We start from the raw sequence: 19,748 nt of genomic DNA, 5'->3' as shown, positions 1-19,748 counted from the left end.
ATGGACACCTCACCTGAAACCGAGGGGGGGCAAGCGTGCCACGGAATGCCAGCCCTGGCTTGGAGAGCCATTGGTGGTGGTATCTTCTGGTGAAGGATCAGGCTGACGTTGGCGGAGCATCTGTGGCGGTAACCGCCGGCCTGATCTCCCCGCCGGCCTGATCTCCCCGCCGGTCTGATCTCCCCGCCGGCCTGATCTCCCCGCCGGCCTGATCTCCCCGCCGGTCTGATCTCCCCGCCGGTCTGATCTCCCCGCCGGCCTGATCTCCCCGCCGGTCTGATCTCCCCGCCGGCCTGATCTCCCCGCCGGCCTGATCTCCCCGCCGGTCTGATCTCCCCGCCGGTCTGATCTCCCCGCCGGCCTGATCTCCCCGCCGGCCTGATCTCCCCGCCGGCCTGATCTCCCCGCTGGTCTGATCTCCCCGCCGGTCTGATCTCCCCGTCGCTCTGATCTCCCCGCCGCTCGGATCTCCCCGCCGGCCTGATCTCCCTGCCGGTCTGCCCTCTGCAGGAGGTGGGCTGTGACCGCCAGCTCTGGAGCGGCGCCAAGGAGGACGGCTGTGGGCTGTGCGGGGGCGACGGCTCCACATGCCGGCTGGTGAGCGGACAGGCGTCCCTGCACGTCACGGCGGAGGAACGTAGGTGCACGAGTGACCCGCCGGTGCCGTCCAACCTGCTCGCCCCAATCTGACCCTCGGATCTGGCCCAGAGGCCTCAGTGTCGGACCTCCCTAATTCTGTTTCATTTCTAGCCCCTGTGCTGTTTGCTTCCCGGGTCCAGACTGAACCAAGGAATCAAACACATTCCTCTGTTTTTCCTTAAACCTAGTGTGAAGAGAGCCTCTTAACATTGCTGCTTTGTTTATTTATATATTAAATGCATTTTTGTTTTGTCGACCAGAAACTCTATAAACATAGAGCACGCTAGCTATACTACAGTAAATTTCATTTCCAGTAATTTTTTTGTGTATTTTTCAGTTATATATCACGCATTTTTTTGCAACCAATCCCACACAAAATTGACCCGGCTTCGTAAACAATCGCAAATGGGCTATAATTACAGCCAATCAGTTTGGTGCCCTTGCTTGTGTGGGCGGCCCGCAAAGGTTGGGGTTGTGAATTTCAGTGTAACGTGAATTCACTGTGGTTTTTAATCGCAGGGACAGGCGGGGGGGGGGGGGGGGGGTTGGGGTAGCAGGGCTTAGAGCTTGTTGTTCTAACGGAACTGCGAGTAACCATTAGATGCGATGACTGTAACCGCAAAGAGAATGTACAAAGTATCCCGAAACCATCTCCCTTCATCAGCCGCAAAACACAGCGTGTACTCGAGTTACTCGAACGCCTTTTGTTTCTGCTCGTCCCGAGAGACGCGCCTGCTGGGTTTCCCAGCAATCTGCCGCCTGTCCTGCCTTGTTGGACGCGACGCTGTCCTCGTCCCGGCCCACGTCCGCGGACCTGTTCCCATGTTATAAGTTGACTTCTCGGCTTCAGTCCCTGGCTTGGGACCCTTCACAGCTGCCAGCCTCCCCTGGTCCAAAATTCCTACTCAGCAGATCGGCACGAGCTGCTGGAATGGGCTCTGGTGGCCCAGTTTGGGTTTCGCGGCACCGTGCCGTTCATTTTACAAGCCCCCTTTTTTAAAATTGGAAAAATATAATTGCCCAGAGAGCTGGTGCAGGCACGCTGCAGCTCCTGTAGTGGTGATGGCCGGCCGGCTAAGTCACCCTGCGCTCTGACGCCACGTCCCACAGCTTCCTCTTCTCCAGTGCGGCCGTCAGCAGACGCTGTTATTCTGGGACGTGGTGTGCCTCAGTTCAGTCTCCCTTCCACAGCCGTCCCGAAAGCCTGATTACCACCATTATCATCATCATTATTACTGTGTGTTTGTCAGCCTGGATGGTTCACTAGCTGGCTAGAATATGTGCCCGGTTCCTGAGGGACAGAGGAGCCACGCCCTGCACATCTCCTGCCGACACCTTAGGGGGCGGTAGCCCATTGGCTTTCATACACTGGCTTTCATACACGTATCTCACGCTTCCAGGTCGCTAATCACTCAGTGATGCCTGTCATATTAAAACGGGCATTTTGTTTTAAGGCTATCTTATAACCACAGGGGAAAGTGGAGACCCCCACTCATCCAGGGGTAGTGTGTCAACTTGGGGGCCTTTGCTTGTGTTAAGGCCTTGTTATTGAAAGCTTCTCAAGAATGTCCCTTGGAGTGCCTTAGGGTATCTTTTAAACTGCATCTTTTAAACCTTTTTAAAATTTATTGATGCTTTTAAAGGCTTGAAGGCACATTTCCAAAGTTATTTCTGGGGTACTGCTTAATCGCTGGCAGTCTATCGCCCCATCAGGGCACAAAATCGGTTTCTCGCACTGGAAAATAGCATTAGCATTTATCCCGCTTGTAAACCTAACGCCTCGTTTAGGAATGATATTCTTTCATGTGCGTTCGGTGCCGAGGGTCGTAAAGCTTTTAGCCAGGCGCGGGTGTGCGGATCCATTTAGCGGAGTCGCACGAAGTGGCCCGAGGCCCTGCTGTGATGAAAAAGCCATTTCACAGATGTCTTACTGTTTTTGCATGAGCGTGTGCTCTTTTTACTGAGTGAGGTGCATAGAGTAGCCCCGCCTACTGATGACATCATAATCGCACACCTTCTCCCAGAATTCAGTCCAGTTTATTGTGTCACAGCAGAGAATTTCCCCGTACTGCTCTATAGCCTGAGCTACGCAATTACATTGAGCACAGACTCTGAGTCAGAGATGCATGCAGGTTTCTCCGGTTTCTTTGGTGCGCAACAATGCAGGTGCTGTGAGATTTCCCTGTTAGGACCTTACCTGGCATTCCACAGATTTGCACCGAATCATCCATCCATCCATCCATTTTCCAAACCGCTTATCCTACTGGGTCGCGGGGGGGTCCGGAGCCTATCCCAGAAGCAATGGGCACGAGGCAGGGAACAACCCAGGATGGGGGGCCAGCCCATCACAGGGCACACACTCATGATTATCGCTAATGCTAAAATAGCTCGTAACGAAGGCTGATACTGTGATTTATTTGTTCCTTCCAAAGAACTCTGAAGCTCCTGAAAGCCTGTGATCGCTGTGATCGCTGTGATCGGTTAGATCTGTGTCTCTTCGGCACATGCTGGCATTTTTGCCCGTGATCATCTTATGACGGTTTAAGCCTCAGCATTGGCAGGATAGTCACATCTCTGTGTCCCCCCCAGCTCTTACCTGCATATGTGTCTGTAGGGTAGGTCAAGTAAGAATTTTCTCCATGGGCATTCACCAAGCATCACTATTTTATTGGGAAGTCCATATGAATGTCCCGTCGATTAGGCGTTAGCAGCTTGTGGATAATTCTGTTGTAGATTTCCTTTCATCCCATAATTCTAATAATCTCCTTTCCCACAATGCACTGCGGCTGCTGGAATTAGTGGGCTGAGAATGGGGTAAGTGTGAGGCTGGGATGGAAGCATCACTCACAGCCCGCATGATTGCGTGTTCCTTAAATGCCTGAAATGCGTGTCTGCGCTCTCCGGAGCGCCGTCAGCTCGCGCGTGTGCGTGCGAGAGCTGTTGTGAAACTCCTCCATTTGCATTCATGCCTTGCAGCGCTGAAGACTGTGGTTGAGGTTCCTCTGGGCAGCCGCGGTGTGGGGATCACGGCCAAAGGAGCGGGCCTCGTTAGTAAGTACTGCTCACTGCCGCCGCCAGCTTCGACAGGCCGGCCGGAGGGAGAGGTAGCCGACCTCTGCTCCGCTCCGACATCCGAGATGTTATTTTAGTTTTGTTCGAATGAGGTGTTAAGAAAACACAGCATCGAGCCACGCGTTTAGGAATCAGAGGTGTTTTGGCAGCCATGCCTGGTGAAATATAATAAAATATTCTGAAATACAGCTAAAGCGGTACGGAGGTAACAAATGTGTTAGCTGCCATTCAGACATAAATCATGTACCAGCTAGCTTGGGGGGGGGGGGGGGGGGGGTTCGCCATCTTTTCCAATATAATGGGCTGTTTTTTGCTTTTGAGTTTATCTGGTCTTGTGGAGAGATCTGACTGTCCCTTTACGCTGATGTCTGGAGCAGTTTTTTTCCAGATAGAAGGTCATAAATGGTAGCTTGTTATCCTCAGGCTTTAGGTTAACTTCAGGTTTAAATACCAGGTGACCGCGCAGCTGCGTCGTCATTCGACGCCTCCGTCAGCTGGGCGCGTCGCTGAGAATCAGTGCAGCCGCTGTGAGGAGTCTGTCTGCCAGGGGCCGCTTCTGCGGACGTGTCGTCGTAGAAAGCGCTGGGAATGGAGATTATATAGGGGGGGGAAAAGGCAGATTTGGCTCCACCAGAGTTCCGGAAACTTCCTGGCGTTCCGGAAACTCCCCAGGGACCTGGCTACGTGCTCAGTCTCCCACGGGCATCCCCAGGGTCAGTGTTCAGGAGCCCCTGGGGGGGAGGGGCTGTGGAGACATGTCATGGGGCCAGCTATCTAACTGTCACAGGGGGGCTCTTTACACCCCCATCTGCATCACCTCGGAAACGGCATCTTCCTGCTGTCCCAGCAGCCAGCAGCCCAGCAAAAGGCCAGGCGGTCAGTTTCCACAGATGTTTGTTCTGTCAGACCTTCCAAAAGTGGATTCTGACTGACTTAAAATGACTTTAGCAGGCGGTTTATCTGCTATCTGGAAAGCCGGCCTCCATCTGCTCTTCCATTAAATCATTACGTCGACAAAAGCCGCAGCGAGATCCCGAGGCTGTCGCTGCGTGAGCTTCAGCAGAAGATCGCCAGGAAGTCATTGATAAATCCGTGGTCGTATTTCCCGCTATTGTAAGTTTCGGGATTTTTCATAAACCCTTTCGGGATTCGGTGATACGATGATGACCGACGCTAACGATTCTATGACTTTGTCTTGTTAAAGAGAAATCGCACAGACCGAATCAGTCCAGTGAATTTGGGCCTCAGTGAATTTGAACTAAAATTAAAATCTTTTTGGTAATGTACCCTTCTCACAATCACCACTGTGAGAGCACTCAGTGTGTTTATTTTAAAAATACAATGAATTACACTTCAAATATTTGTTCAGTGGCATGAACATTGTGTAATGTTGCAATACTGAAAATCTGCCCATAATTATTAGTTACCCGAGAATCCACTGGATGTCCGATTTGTTTTTACATGCTCTCTGTGATTGATTTTATTTCTTGTTATTTCTTCAGTATCTGGGCTAGTTAAAATCTCTACTTAGTAAACTTTCCCATGTTCTTAAAAGATATAAGCCCGCATCCTTGGTCTTGAGCTTGAACTTCATCTACCCAGAATGCCTCGGTCCTCCCGTGAGGTGCCTTCCAGGCACACAGGAAGTGAGTGCCGGGTTTCTCTCCTGACACCGCTGGCCTCGTGCCAGGACTCAGTGCGAGGTGCTGACGGGTCTGGGCTTCTGCTTTGGTCGGCAGCTGTTCTGCTCTCCCTGCCTTCTTTCGGTCGGCTTTCTGGATGCGTTTCGTGGCCGATGAAGATGTTTGAATGTCTGTCATTGACAAGATGCCCAGCAATAGAGGAGCCTTTTGCAGTCACTTGTTTCTCACCGTTTGAAAACAAAATCGTGTGTCTGTGTGTGTGTGTGTGTGTGTGTGTTATGTATATATTAAATCATGGGGACCAAATATGCCCACAACATGATTTTTATAAAAATCTGTGAATGCAATCAAAAAACTAAAAATGCCAAAAGGCTTGTGTTTTGTTTGGTTACTTCTGGTTAAGCTTAGACCTGGGTTGGGGTTAAGCTTGTCATTGTTGGGATAGAAATTAATGAACAGTCCCCACAAAGGTTTGAATACGAACGTGTGTGTGTGTGTGTGTATGTGTATTTCAGTAATCGAGTCGCACAGTCTCTCAGGGCACAGAGAGCTGCGCAGTTTCGACTCCCCGGGACTGTACACCATCGAGAACACTGCTGTGGACTTCCAGAGGGACGCCGACAAGCAGATGATAATGGCCCATGGACCCCTGATGGTAGACTTTATTGTCAAGGCAAGGATGAAAGGAAGGTTCTAGATTGTCTTATGTTGGCCAGGTGCCACGCACCAGGTTATCTGGGAATGTCATATGGCCTCTTGAGATCCACTGGAGAAAAAAAATCATATTGATTTAAAAATTTTGATTTGACAGGAAGAGGAGGTTGGCAAGGTCACATCTGCAAACATGTAACGTCACCTTAAGCCTCCAACTGTCCCCTTTAAGGAACAACAGGAATTTAAAGAGTGCCATGTGCAGTATGAGAGATATGAGCAAAAAACATAATGTCTTCTGCAGGGGACAGAGATGAATTGCCTGACCTCAAGAGGGTATGAAAGGTATAATTAGTGAATGTGTGATTTTTTTTCCCTGAATAAATACGCATAAATATTTATTCTAATTTATACACTGTAAAATGGCATTTTCTTCTGTTATATCTGAAAGGTTCATTTATGTTCTCCTTTGAATGTTGCCGTTATTGTGATTGGAGGTGTTTGGATGAGACTCTCCCAGCAGTTACGCTCAGGAACATTATAGCACCCCCTGACCTGTGTCTGACCTGTGTCTGACCTGTGTCTGACCTGTGTCTGACCTGTGCCTGACCTGTGTCTGACCTGTGTCTGACCTGTGTCTGACCTGTGTCTGATGGGCTGACCTGTGTCTGTTACTGACTCACAACCAGAGCTGTAGTTCACGTCCAGAGAGTGAAAGTCCAGACCAAGATTTTGTTGCAACCAACCAGCTGAGTGCTCTGTGACTGTGACTCCTTAAACTCAACTGGTTGGTTGCAAAAAAATCTTGGTCTGGACTTTCACTCTCTGGACCTGAATTGCCCACCCTGCACATAACCACTCTTCTCTTCAGGTCAAGTCCACGGCCCCAAGTGACTTGCTGGTCCACTTCACGTTCTACCAGCCCATCCGGTACCAGTGGAGAGAGACGGGCTTCTTCCCCTGCTCCGTCACGTGTGGTGGAGGTCAGCCCCACGATCCCCTCTTCATCCGGGCTCCGTGAGCGTCGCTTTCTCCTGCCCCCTGCCCCGTTGGTGACCTTGTCCTGCCGGCCCCCAGGTTATCAGCTCAATTCGGCCGAGTGCATGGACATCCGGCACAACCACACCGTGCCGGAGCAGCACTGCCGCGGTCACCTTGAGGCCAGGAAGCCAAAAGCTAAGCTGCAGGAGTGTAACATGGACGCCTGCCCAGAAAGGCCAGTCTGCGTACGGGGCGGGCGGGGGGGGGGCCCCCCCGGGGGGTCTTATCAGCTGACCCAGTACCCGTCTGCTGTCATCATCTGTCCATCATGTTTCTAAATCAGTGTTTCTCAAACCAGTCCCTGGGGACCCCTAGGTGGACCCCATTTTGCCCCCTCCCAATTCCATGAGAGACCTGGGGGTCCCCAAAGAGTGGTTTGAGAAACACTGTTCTAAATCATTCAGTACATTTCTGTTTATGCCGATTATCTTCATGGATAATCTAATATGGGAAAGATGAATGTTTTTTTGATATAATGTTGGCCCGGGGCCTTACTTCCCCTGATACACCCCCCCCCCCCCCCACAGTGACGGCTTCAAGGAGGTGATGCCCTACGACCACTTCCAGCCCTTACCGCGGTGAGCTGCCCAGTGTACATCCTGTAACATGGTTTTTCTTTCCTTCAGGTGAACTGGTACTTACTGGTACGTCTGGAGTAGATTACACTCTCCAGGCTGCAGTAATATGCTCTCCTGGTGTTTCGATGTGATGATTACGATCTCTCCTCATCTGAGGCATTGGGTTCGACTCCACATCATCCTGCAGGCCCAGCCTACATGATGTCTGTTTTCTTTGCCCAAAACGGCACACGCTTAGCTAGCCTGCCCTTCGCATGTGGTTTGCGTGAGCTGGAGAGCGTGCGGGGCACGTCCGCTCATGTCGGGTCTGGTTCCACGTGGCTATTTTCTGGCTGGTTCGAAAGCCGAGACGGTCTCCACTGTGTCGTGGATTGAGGGCCGCTTGAGACTCGGGCAGTGGGGGCTGGTGGAGTCGATCTTTGCTGGGTGAGGTGTCATCGTGGAGCCACATGCTTCGGCGGAGGTCCGGATGGCGCCACCTTGACGGCGAGCCGACTGTGCACCCTGTCCCTGCAGCTGGGAGCACAGCCCCTGGACGGTGTGCTCGGTGTCCTGCGGCGGCGGAACCCAGGAAAGGGGCGTGGCCTGCGTGGAGGAGGATGTGCATGGCCAGGCGACCCAGGCGGAGGAGTGGAAGTGCATGTACTCGCCGCGGCTGGCTGTGCAGCAGCACTGCAACGTGTTTGACTGTCCCCAGTGGACGGCCTTGGACTGGTCTCAGGTGAGGCTGCCGTCGCCGGGGATCCCGGTTCACGCGTAACCGGCCTGTTAGCAGGGCATCGCATTTCCAGCGTGTTGTGTTGAATGCTGCATTCATGCCGGCCGCGGGCCACACTGTGGTGCTGTAACGGCTTGTTAATTTTCCAGTGCACGGTTACCTGTGGGCGTGGCTTGCGTTACAGAGTGGTTCTGTGCATTGATCACAGAGGGCAGCACGCCGGGGGGTGCAGCGCTGGGCTGAAGCCTCCCGTTAAAGAAGACTGCCTGGTTCCCGTTGCGTGCTACAAGCCCCAAGGTATGGCGTCAGGTCGGCCCCTGGCTGGCGGCCCCTGGGGGCCCGTATTAGCCGTGCCATTCGCCGACCTGGAAGCGGGGCTGCGGTTTGATGTCCTCCTCATGGAGGAGACTTTGCAATCCTGTGCGTTATGGCGATGGGTGCCAGTCATGCCCCCATGATGGCAAAGATGTTTCCTGGCATGTGGACAGAGGGTCCGTTAGCAGGGACCGCGCCCCCCCCCCCCCAATGTAACGTTTTGTGGTCTGGTTTTCCAGAACAGCTTCCTGTGGAAGCCAAGCTGCCCTGGGTGAAAGAGGCTCAGGACCTCGAGGAGCCGCGGTCTGCCTGGGAAGAGCCCATGTGAGTCGTCGAGCCATGATTGACATACGAGTGTTAGTGTGTCAGCCCTACACCTGTAGATGTGCATTAGTGTGTCAGCCCTACACCTGTAGCTGTGCATCAGTGTGTCAGCCCTACACCTGTAGCTGTGCATCAGTGTGTCAGCCCTACACCTGTAGCTCTGTATCAGTGTGTCAGCCTTACACCTGTAGCTGTGCATCAGTGTGTCAGCCCTACACCTCTACCTGTGTATTAGTGTGTCAGCCCTACACCTGTAGCTGTGCATCAGTGTGTCAGCCCTACACCTGTAGCTGTGCATCAGTGTGTCAGCCCTACACCTGTAGCTCTGTATCAGTGTGTCAGCCTTACACCTGTAGCTGTGTATCAGTGTGTCAGCCCTACACCTGTAGCTGTGTATGAGTGTGTCAGCCCTACACCTGTAGCAGTGTGTAAGCCCTACACCTGTACCTGTTTATCAGTGTGTCAGCCCTACACCTGTACCTGTGTATCAGTGTGTCAGCGCTACACCTGTACCTGTGTATCAGTGTGTCAGCCCTACACCTGTACCCATGTATCAGTGTGTCTGCCCTACACCTCTACCTGTGTATTAGTGTGTCAACCCTACACCTGTACCTGTGTGTCAGTGTTTGCTGCCTCAGAAAATCCTCCGACTTGTTCATGAACCCAGGGAGCCTCCCAGCCCCCTAGTGACCATGTTTCAGAGAGATGCTGTTCTGTCGTCCTACGCACATTTCAAGTAGCAGTAAAGGGAAAGACAGACATGATAAGCAGAATTATATATGCAAAAGGTATTAGCTAACAAGTCTCCCAGGAATACCAGGAATCGCAAGCACCGTACATAAATTGTACAAAGGATTAATTTCAAAATATATTTAAGTAGCTGCAAATATTTCACATTTAATGAAATGTATATTATGCCGTGCTGCGATTCATTACATCTTGGATTGTAGTCCTCCTCTCTCATTGTTTACTCTGCTTTTTTTTAAAAGACCATTGGCACAGGATAGCGATTAATTCACAGCATGACGCAGAGATAATTATTTCAAGCAAAGCCTTGTTTTGAAAACCTGACATAAGAATCTGTCTCTTTGCCTGTCAAAAGTATCCCTGGGCTTTTCCTCTGCTGTGGAGTTAATCCTGTAAGGTTTATTTAAGTCTGATTAAGTCAGATGAATGTTAAGGACTCTTTTTGTTTGACATTAAACGTGTGTAGCTGGTAGGAATGTATCTGATATGCTGAAACTGTCTTTTTCCCCTGAACGTCTGTTGGCACAGGGAGTCTGTCCAAGAGCTTATTCCCAACACACTTCCAAATTGGGCTAAAAGGTCTAACTTCCTGTTCATAAAATCTGGGAAAATAAAAGGAAAAAGTATGTGTGTGTGTGTGTGTGGGGGGGGGGTATATATAGTACATTGTGTGGATCAAATGTTGCCACAATGTGATAAAAGCCTGTTATTTTGACGTTCTCTGGATCATTTTTTCAGTCCCCACAAAGGGAAACTCAATTTTATAAAAATTTCAAAATGTCTTGTGTTTTGTTTGGTTACTTATGGTTGGGGTTAGGGCTGGGTTGGGGGTAAGGGTGTCATTGTTGGGATTGGGGTTTTTTCCCATAGAAATGAATGGGAGAATCCGCACAAAGATATGAATACAAAAGTGTTTGTGAGTGTGTGTGTGTGTGTAGTGTTTGGTATTCATTTGCATGTTCCTTCTCCCGGCATGCATTGCATGTTGTCTTGCTTTCTTGTCACATGGTCATGTGGCTCTTTCTTCAGACATGCGTTCTACCACCTGCAGGTTCATTCCTGGGCCATGGCAGCCCTGCAGCGCCACCTGCGGGCCGGGCCTCCAACAGCGGGCGGTGCAGTGTCGGATCCTGCTGGCCTTCTCTCAGGCCGAGGCGGACCTGCCGGATGAGGAGTGCCCGGAGGAGAGGCCCGTGTCCCAGAGGGCCTGTCACCTGAGGCTCTGCTCTGGGGTGCTGAGCCCAAGGTGGCCCCCGCACACACTCTATGAATGGCAGTACGTCGGCTTTGCCGGCTGCTCCTCATCCTGTGCCACTGGTAATCCGGAAAGATCTTCGTACTTTTCCATTGAACTCCTTTCCTGAGTCATGAGGAACTGATGCAATTCAACTGTACTAATTACTAAAAGTAATACAACCACAGCTTTCTGACTGAGGTAAAATGTACGTTGATAACAGAGGGGTTCTGTATTTTTTATGTTTGTCTTTAGTAGTAAATGTGATTTTGTTGAAATGAAAATTTTTTGCAGGCTTGATGTATGTATCTCCCCCCCCCTCCAACAGGGATGCAGGAGGCGATCGTTAGGTGTGTGGACAGAGGGCAGGGGGAGCCGGCAGATGACTCCTTCTGTGATGCTTCCACGCGGCCCCCAGGGACGCCCCGGTCATGTAATCTCGGCCCCTGTCCCCCAGGGTAAGGAGCAAACTCATCTGCCCGATTGGGAGAGATCCGGACTCCTGGTGTTTCAGCAGAACTGCCCTGCTTCTTTAAACTGAACCATGTATTTGTCATACAGTGGGAGCAGCTCAGCATCTGTTCTTCACCGATTAACCAGTGCAGCTGGGAGATGACTAGGAGATGATGAGAGATGACTTGGAGATGATTGGGAGGTGACTAGGAGATGATGAGAGATGACTAGGAGATGATGAGAGATGACTGGGAGATGATTGGGAGATGACGAGAGATGATTGGGAGATGACTGGGAGATGACTGGGAGATGATTGGGAGATGACTGGGAGATGACTGGAAGATGATTGGGAGATGATCAGAGATGACTGGGAGATGATCAGAGATGACTGGGAGATGATCAGAGATGACTGGGAGATGATCAGAAATGACTGGGAGATGATCAGAGATGACTAGGAGATGACACCGGTCCTGGTCCGGCTTACGGGCTGCCGTTCAGTGTGCCTTGAAACCCCAGTGAAGTAGTCGGTTGACCGAAAGCCAGTGAGGGACATCAGGGTCGGCAGCTGCCACAGAAACCAGTGAAACTGGCCATCTGCAGCCAGCCTGGAAAGCAGCTTTGGCCCACGTTGCTGATCAGAGTTCTGCTTTTGTTGTACAGTGTAATTGTAAAGTTGAAGTGGCACATTTTTTCACAATGACATGCCTGTCAAAACCCTACGTTTTTAATGGGCTGTAAATAATGTACCATGTGAGGTAAAATAGATGATCTGTGCATCTCCCTTAATGATGCCTGAAGAGAGGTTTTTGCCAAAGCTGTGTTTCATAATAAATGCGGAATAAGGGCTTTTTGTCACTTCATTACCCATCATGCATTGTCCCCTTTCCTACTAGACCCTGAGCCTCTGTCATCCTGTAGGGTGTGAGTTCCTGATCCCATCTGATGCAGCCCCCTGCTCCTGCAGTGTGATTTAAACTAACCAAATTCATAGTTAACAGCAGCATTTTTAATGTTTCCCTTTGCCTATGTGGTTTGGGCATCTCTTGTTCGTGTCCAAAGAATGTAATTGAAATAATGGCGGTGGGTTCCTCTGGGGCTGGGGGGAGGAGATGCTCGATGAAAACGCCTTCGCTCGACAGCTGTGTTTTTATGCATGTGAATTCCTGCAGGGACAGGCGGAATCTGACAGCTGTTTTAGGAAAACAAGCCTCTGAGGATTAAACAGCAGAAAACATTCAGCAACAGTCGGATTGTTTTGTTTACCTCTGCAAGTTTTCAGCGTTCACACACATTGTCCATTTTATTTTAAAAATAGGAAATTTAGAAAGGGCAGGACAGAAAAATCAATCAGTTTAATGCGTCCAGTTGTTTTTATGACTGTGAGGGAAATTATTTTAGGCAGCTGGTGGTGAATACTTGACTGAGTTGTGTAATATTTCTGGGGCAAAGTAATTACAGTGGTCACGAGCTGAGCGACACGCTGAGTGAATCTTTGATGGAAATGTTGACCTTCTACCAATGACTCGTGAATAAAAACGCCTTTCAATGTAGTCATAGATCATCACTTTTCCTTTATTTGACTCTCGGGCTGAGTTAGTGACATGCCCATTCTTTATAGGGACAGTGCCATCGCCAAGTCCGGAACAGGTGTAAAGCGCAGATCCAAAGCTCGATCGTGCTTGATGCTACATGTTATTGTCCTTCTCTCTTCCTGACTGTGATTTTCAGGGGGGGTGGTGTAGGAATGACCTGAGCTGTCCTCAGAATGGAGTATGTGTGTTTTTCAATGTGTGCGTGTGTATGGCTTACAGCTTGGTTTTAAAAGAGGGCAAGTGATAGACCCAAAAAGACTCCACAATGTTACTTTAATGTGGCAATATTTTCTTTATTATATCCAGAGAGCTCACAGCCATGATTAAGTCGGTGCAGCCTCCCAGCACTGTAACTGGAGAACAGCCTTTGCCACCAGAATCCCATCTGCCATTCCACAGTTCCCATTCCGTTTTCAGCTTTCCTTACTTCGAAGTGCAGGATGTGACCTGCGGGGCTGTGGCCGTACCGCCGGCAGGGCTGACCCGTGTCTTTGCGCCCCTGTCTGTCCGTGGCCGCCGTAGGTGGGAGCCCAAACCCTGGACGCCCTGCACCGCCACTTGCGGAGCGGGGATCCGCTCACGGGTGGTGCTGTGCAGCCGACTGGTGTCGCTGACGCCTCGCGTGACGGTCACGGTCGCCGACGAGGAGTGTGTGGAGTCCAAACTGCCTGTGTTGCAGTCCTGCAACCAGAGAGACTGCCCCCCCTCCTGGCATGTGGGGGAATGGCAGGAGGTGAGCCCAGCGCTCTGGGGTCGTCCTTAGACGAGACACCGTCTTTTAGCCCACAACATTCATCATAACAAGTTTTGATTAATACGCTTTTATTGTCCAGCGTTTCGTCAGGCTTGACGTCACGCAGAGGAGTCTGGCCGGACCGAGAAGGAGCATTAATTCCTCCTTGGCGCGTCTCCCTGATCCCTGCATGTTGTCCGCAGTGCTCCCACACGTGTGGTGGAGGAACTCGGTCCCGAAAGGTCCACTGCAAACAGCTGCTCCACGACGGGGGGGTCAGGAAGCTGGCAGACACCTCCTGTACTGGGACCAAAGCCGCAGTCCGGGAGACCTGCGGCAGGACAGACTGTCCCGCTCAGCTGGCGGGGGCGGAGTGGTCTCCGGTGAGACACGTGGTGCAGTTCTGGAGAACCTCTGACATGTACCATGTTGTGGGAGATGCTGAATGTGAATGTATGACATGCCCCACAGTGGGCGGGGTCATTGTGTGCTGTCAATCAGTGATTGGATTAAAGTAAAGGGATACAACTGGAACTGCCTAATAATCCCAGTAATTCCACTGAGTGCGTATAAAGTGAATATTTATGCTGTATCTCACCCTTATGCAGAGAACATTCAGTGGAAATCTGTTCTTTATAGTGCAGCGGTATTTAAACCCCGACATACACACACACACACACACACACACACACACACACACAGAGACCCCAAATAAATGTTACCTTGCAGCTCAGTGGGATGCTTTCCTGCACACAGCAAGATGTCCATGTTCTGTCTGGTTGGTTGGTTGGTTTCAAACTGCCATTAGCCAGAGAGCACGCTCAGTCCACACAGGGGGCCACACGCCCCCCCACTGACAATAGCTGAAGTAAATCTGTATTCCAGATACAGCAATAACAATAATCATTGATCCCCTTGAAGAAACCTTTTGTTTCACCTACTTGCTCCCCTTAACACATGGTGTAGGTGAGAGCAGGCTTAGCATACATCAGGCTGGGGGTTGAGGGCCCACACACACACATGTAGCAATTTTGCCACAGCTGGGCTCAAACCAGTGAGCTTCCCATCGCAGGGGCTGAGGCTTAGCCCACTGAGACACATACTGCCCCTAGAGGTGACATTATATCTTCTGTTTCTGCTCATTTTAGATCTCGTTTTTCCATCACGTTTTAACACCATTAGCATCTAGAAATGTCTCCATGGTTCGTCTGAGTCACTAGTCATAACATTGTGAATGAAGTATTCAGTACTGTGTGTTGACTATTTTACACATTTTAATAGTTTTAATTTGTCAGTGTCGTACTGTTCAGAATAGGTCCTGCCCCCACCTCACCGATACTTTTTTTCCTACGCCGGCGTGCTTGAACTCCTCTGCTGCAGTGGAAAGTCGAGGCGTCAGAGGTCATCCATAACCGGCCCACCTCTGTGCCCTGCAGTGCTCTGTCAGCTGTGGCATTGGGATCCAGACCAGAGAGCCCGTCTGTCGCAGGCGGACAGCTGCAGGGCAGCAGGTCACACTGGGTCAGGCTGCCTGCAGCGGCCTGCAAGCCCCGCCCCTCGTCCGGACCTGTCGTGTGAGCACCTGCGTCGGTAAGCGTGACCCAGGGCCCCAGTGGATGATTGGCCTTCTCGTGTGTGCTTACGGTCCTGCGGCTGTGGCGTGACCCAGATGCAGGCGGCAGATTCACACGATTCTACGTTAAATTCATGAAATACTACGTCAAATGCACAAGACTCGTGAATCTGTAAAATGTGGCGATCGTCAATCTCCTGGAGGCGTGGATGTTCTTGGCTGCTTTAGGGTGGCCTCTGATCGAAACCAGAGTTCGCATGATCAACGTTTATGTCAAATATTAATTCTTAAAGGCGGCGCCAGTGTTTGCACAATATTTTGATGAGATGATTTATTTTTTCCTCTCGGGGTGTCCGTACAGGGTGTTACTCTTGAATCCGCAGCCTCGTGTAAGTCTAATGTTGAGTAATCAGATTTCCATCATCTCGTCTTTTATAACCTATTGTGTTTGCTTGTCCCTCTTCAATATAATTGCTCCTGTACTGAAATCTAAGCGCATTGGCCAAGTGTCGAATCTCCGTAAGTTGACTTGAAACAGATTCTTCGGTCCCTAGGAACATCACCGGCATTCTGTGAAACCCAGCAGGACCCTGTAACTTTATCTGGCGGTGACCAGTGGTGTGATGATGAACTAGCCAGTCCTCCCCATCTATTCTGTGAGGTTTTGTGGTCAGGCTAATTCAGGGCTGCCAGACTCGTGTTCATGCAAGAAATCTTACAGCAAATCTATATTATTCTATCATAAACATAAAATTAGCTACCGTGCAACCGTGCTAGTTGTAGTAGATGAGTGTTTTGTTATTTTGAAAATGATAAATGTATGTTTTGTAGGTCATGCTTTAAAACACTGTTTTGTTTCATAGGGCAACAGGGAGAGCAGAAGCCCAAGCCGTCCCAGAAGCGAGACCCGTACATCCTGGCTCTGCACCGCATCTACATCCAAACCCAGCAGGAGAAGCGTGTCCACTTCACCGTGGGGGGCCGGGCTTATTTGCTCCCTAGGACCTCTGTGGTCATCAGGTGCCCAGTGCGTCACTTCCAGAAGGCCCTCATCAGGTGGGAGAAGGACGGGCGGGCTCTTCCAAGCTCTCTGCGTGTTGCCGTCACCAAATCCGGCTCCTTGAAGATCCACAGCCTAGAGGCTGGGGACATCGGGGTGTACCGCTGCGTGGCCGGGCCAGCCGTGGAGACCTTCGTCCTGAAGCTGATCGGGAACCGTAACAGGCTGCTTGAGACAGGTGTAGAAGCTGATCCTCAGGGTGAGCAGCTAGAGGAGAAGTGGAACCAGACAAATATGAAGTGGCAGGTCGGGAACCGAAAGAATGAATTCTACCTGGATGATGACCATAGTCAGGAACGGACCTTCCTGCAGGTTCTAGGCAGGTCCCTGTCCAGCTCGACTGCTTCAGGTCGCCCTGTGCAGGACAAAGTCCTTCAAGGCGCCTACAGCTTGGAGCCCGAGCAGTTCGAGGAGCTGGTGAGGAGCCTTGGTCAGCTTGTCGGGCACGGGGACGTGACCGAAGGCCAGGTCTCGCAGTTGGTACGTGAGCTTGCGCCCCAGAAACCCAGGCCCCGGTTTGAGTTGGGGGAGGACGGTACCACGAATACCAAGGCTTCCGGCAAGAACTCGACAGAAGGTGCCAGCGAGGGGAGCACCGGGAGACGTGAGAAGCCGGTCATCGTTCGGCAGAAGCAGCAGCTCGAAGTAACTTTTGAGAAAACCGTCAACATAAGTGTCGGGGGAAGCATGTTTCTGACCAACACCACGCAGAGTGTGTCTCTGTCATGTGCAGTGCAGGGAGAGCCAAAACCATCAGTCTTCTGGATCAAGGATGGAGCTCCTGTACAGCCTTCAGAAAGGTACAGAAAACAACCACCTCATCAACGTTACATCATAAGACGTCAGCTTTGTGTCATACGCTGAGCGCAGGCCTGTCTTGGGGTCTGTATCCCCAATGATCTTCTGAGCTTCACTTGATTTTAGGGCTTTGGCCACGTTCACTGAAATCTGCTAGAAATGTGCTGCAGTGTCGACAGGAAGAGTCTTTCAGCTCTTTGTTCTGGGTTGAAGATGATGGCTTACTTTGGCAGTGCTGTAGTAATTCAGTAAGACCTTCCATTCTGGGTCTCCTGTGCCACCCTCAGTCTTGCGGTGAACATTCCAGAAGCGAATAATACTGAAGCACCATTGAATATCGTCCTTGGAAAAAATCTGACTGTGGCCATCATGATTTTACTTTTGTTGGTCTGTTGAATATTGAATTTACCCAGACACTCACCAACCATTGTCCTTCTCTGTCCTTGGAGGTGAGAAGGGTTCATGTCCTCCATGATTCTGACTAAGAACGTGGTGCATTTTCTGGAAAAGGCTTATAATGTTTTTCCTCTGGCCCGGAATATTCTAGCTGATATTTCTAGAATATTCTAGGCGCAAGACCCTGTCGGCCATTCAGTTTTTTTCTCTTCTTCCTTGCTGGAGGCAGAAGCCGGGGGGGGGGGGGGGGGGGTCGCTGGATGAATGCTGATTAAACCAACCAAAGCAAAGCTGACTCTGTGGAAGGCCTCAAAGCGGAGGTGCTACAGCGTAGGCAGGTCACACATTGACGGAGGCCGTTTAATCCCCTTCCTCTGCTTGATCCCACGCTGTCCGTGCCGATCACTTCTCTGTGTATTGGCTCTTCTCAAATTGTCTTGTCTAACCTCCCCAGGCTTTTAAAGTGGGCCCCAAACCCCCCCTATTGACAATTAATCCCTTTTTACAGCTTCTACACACAGTGTTATCAGATGACATCTCCTGAGTAATCTGACTAATACGTAGTTACTACGCCAAAATGTGGGTTAGAGCTGATATTCTTCTTGCTCTCCCCAGGCAGGTGCGAAGTTTCTCGAGCGGAATATGATCCACTTGAGATGTTTATCGCCTTATGCTCCAAACGCCTCCTATCTTCTTCTGCTTAAGCTTTGAGCTAAGCGTCTCAAACGACTGCTTCGAGCTTTGGAGAAGTGCTTTAGGCTGATCTCATGGCCTTTTTAGTGTTTCTGGATAGGAGTGATAGAAGCCCTGCCTCCCAGAGGCCTGTTCCCGATAGAGCCAGCAAATAATTGCCTGCCACTTTGGATCAAGCTCAGAGAGGAATTAGCTGCTGACCCTCCCCCGCCCCACAAAACAACCTTTTAACATTTTATTATTGTAATAATGTAACTCAGTTAATAATGAATTATATTATTATGAAAAAAGGAAAATACACAAAAAATACGAATTTTCGGGATCCCTGACAGTGCTGGGAGTTTCCATTAGAGCTTTGCGTTACAGATCTCAGGAGACGACCTGTCACAACAGTCCGACCCCCCCCCCCCCCCCCCCCACCGACATGTGCAAACAGCTTACCGAATGAGTCTTGGAGTCATTAAGGAAAAGTCACACTAATTTGTGGTGGGGATGTGGTTACGAAGAGGTAACTTAAAGTATGTGGGGGAGGGTCTTGAGCTGGGATTGTAACTGCCATAAAACCGAGAACTTTGAGGTAATTCTCAGTTTGCTTTTAAATAGTTTTTCATTAATGGGGGGACTATGTTTTTGATTTAATGCCGTATTGCTACATGTGCACTGATTTAACCCCGACAGGGAATTCTGCGTGTAATTATTTAATGCCTTGTGTGCTTGTTCATGAGTATCATGCGATGTAATTCCATTCCGCCTGCAAACTCTCCTGATGATCAGCTGTGCCTCCTCCTCTGCTCAGGGTATCGTGGGATAGTGCTGGAGTCCTGCACATCTCCAAACCCGGCGTGGGAGATGCGGGCGAGTACAGCTGCACGGTCACCAATGAGCTGGGCTCTGACACTGCAACCTCCCGGTTGCTGTTTGCTGGTGAGAAATGGACTCTCCATTTCTGGGTGCTGATCTATGTTGCGCAGCCTCTGCTGGGACACAGTGGAACAAGGGACAGGCACAGTGAAGCAGGGAGGGAGACGGAGAGAGAGGAGAAAGGCACAAGGAGACTGGCACCGTGAGATGGGGAGGGAGACAGGAATGGTGATACAGGGAGGGAAAGAAAGGGGCAGGGAGACAGGGACAGTGAGACAGGGAATGAAACAAGGAGGGTGGGAGAGAAAGGGGCGGGGAGACGGACAGTGAGACAGGGAAGGGGGGGAAAGAAAGGGACAGTGAGAAGGAGGGAGACGGAGGGAGGAGTGAAAGGCACAGTCAGACAGACAGCGAGACAGAGAAGGAGAGAATGGGATAGTGAGACAGGGATGGATGGAGAGAAAGGAACAGGGAGACAGGGACAGTGAGACAGGCAGGGGGGAGGGAAATGGACAGTGAGACAGGCAGGGGGGAGGGAAATGGACAGTGAGACAGGCAGGGGGGAGGGAAATGGACAGTGGGGCAGGGACAGAGACATAAACAGGCAGGCAGACTTAGAGACAGACT

The 19,748-nt window shown here is 50.7% G+C and overlaps 2 protein-coding genes across 9 annotated transcripts in view; one reads left to right on the top strand and one right to left on the bottom strand.

Annotated features, from left to right (window-relative positions):
* The window catches only part of LOC125751747 (homer protein homolog 2-like), a 426,913-nt gene that overhangs the window by 207,334 nt on the left and 199,831 nt on the right, over positions 1-19,748 (bottom strand). The window lies entirely within an intron of this gene.
* Positions 1-19,748, top strand: part of LOC125751737 (ADAMTS-like protein 3) — a 72,387-nt gene that overhangs the window by 45,558 nt on the left and 7,081 nt on the right. For 6 of the 7 annotated variants that reach the window (XM_049030945.1, XM_049030943.1, XM_049030946.1 and 3 more), the window contains 16 exons: positions 511-637; positions 3,616-3,690; positions 5,870-6,027; positions 6,877-6,988; positions 7,083-7,221; positions 7,574-7,624; positions 8,141-8,345; positions 8,492-8,639; positions 8,897-8,981; positions 10,780-11,045; positions 11,291-11,420; positions 13,530-13,740; positions 13,944-14,123; positions 15,177-15,330; positions 16,177-17,173; positions 19,057-19,184. In XM_049030945.1, coding sequence (XP_048886902.1) covers positions 511-637; positions 3,616-3,690; positions 5,870-6,027; positions 6,877-6,988; positions 7,083-7,221; positions 7,574-7,624; positions 8,141-8,345; positions 8,492-8,639; positions 8,897-8,981; positions 10,780-11,045; positions 11,291-11,420; positions 13,530-13,740; positions 13,944-14,123; positions 15,177-15,330; positions 16,177-17,173; positions 19,057-19,184 — 3,166 coding nt within the window. The remainder of the gene's footprint in view (positions 1-510; positions 638-3,615; positions 3,691-5,869; positions 6,028-6,876; positions 6,989-7,082; positions 7,222-7,573; positions 7,625-8,140; positions 8,346-8,491; positions 8,640-8,896; positions 8,982-10,779; positions 11,046-11,290; positions 11,421-13,529; positions 13,741-13,943; positions 14,124-15,176; positions 15,331-16,176; positions 17,174-19,056; positions 19,185-19,748) is intronic. The other variant, XM_049030949.1, reaches the window with a different exon arrangement.

Source organism: Brienomyrus brachyistius, chromosome 11, assembly GCF_023856365.1.
Source record: "Brienomyrus brachyistius isolate T26 chromosome 11, BBRACH_0.4, whole genome shotgun sequence".
NCBI classification, from domain to species: Eukaryota; Metazoa; Chordata; class Actinopteri; order Osteoglossiformes; family Mormyridae; genus Brienomyrus; species Brienomyrus brachyistius.
This window is presented reverse-complemented; position numbering and strand designations above follow the sequence as displayed.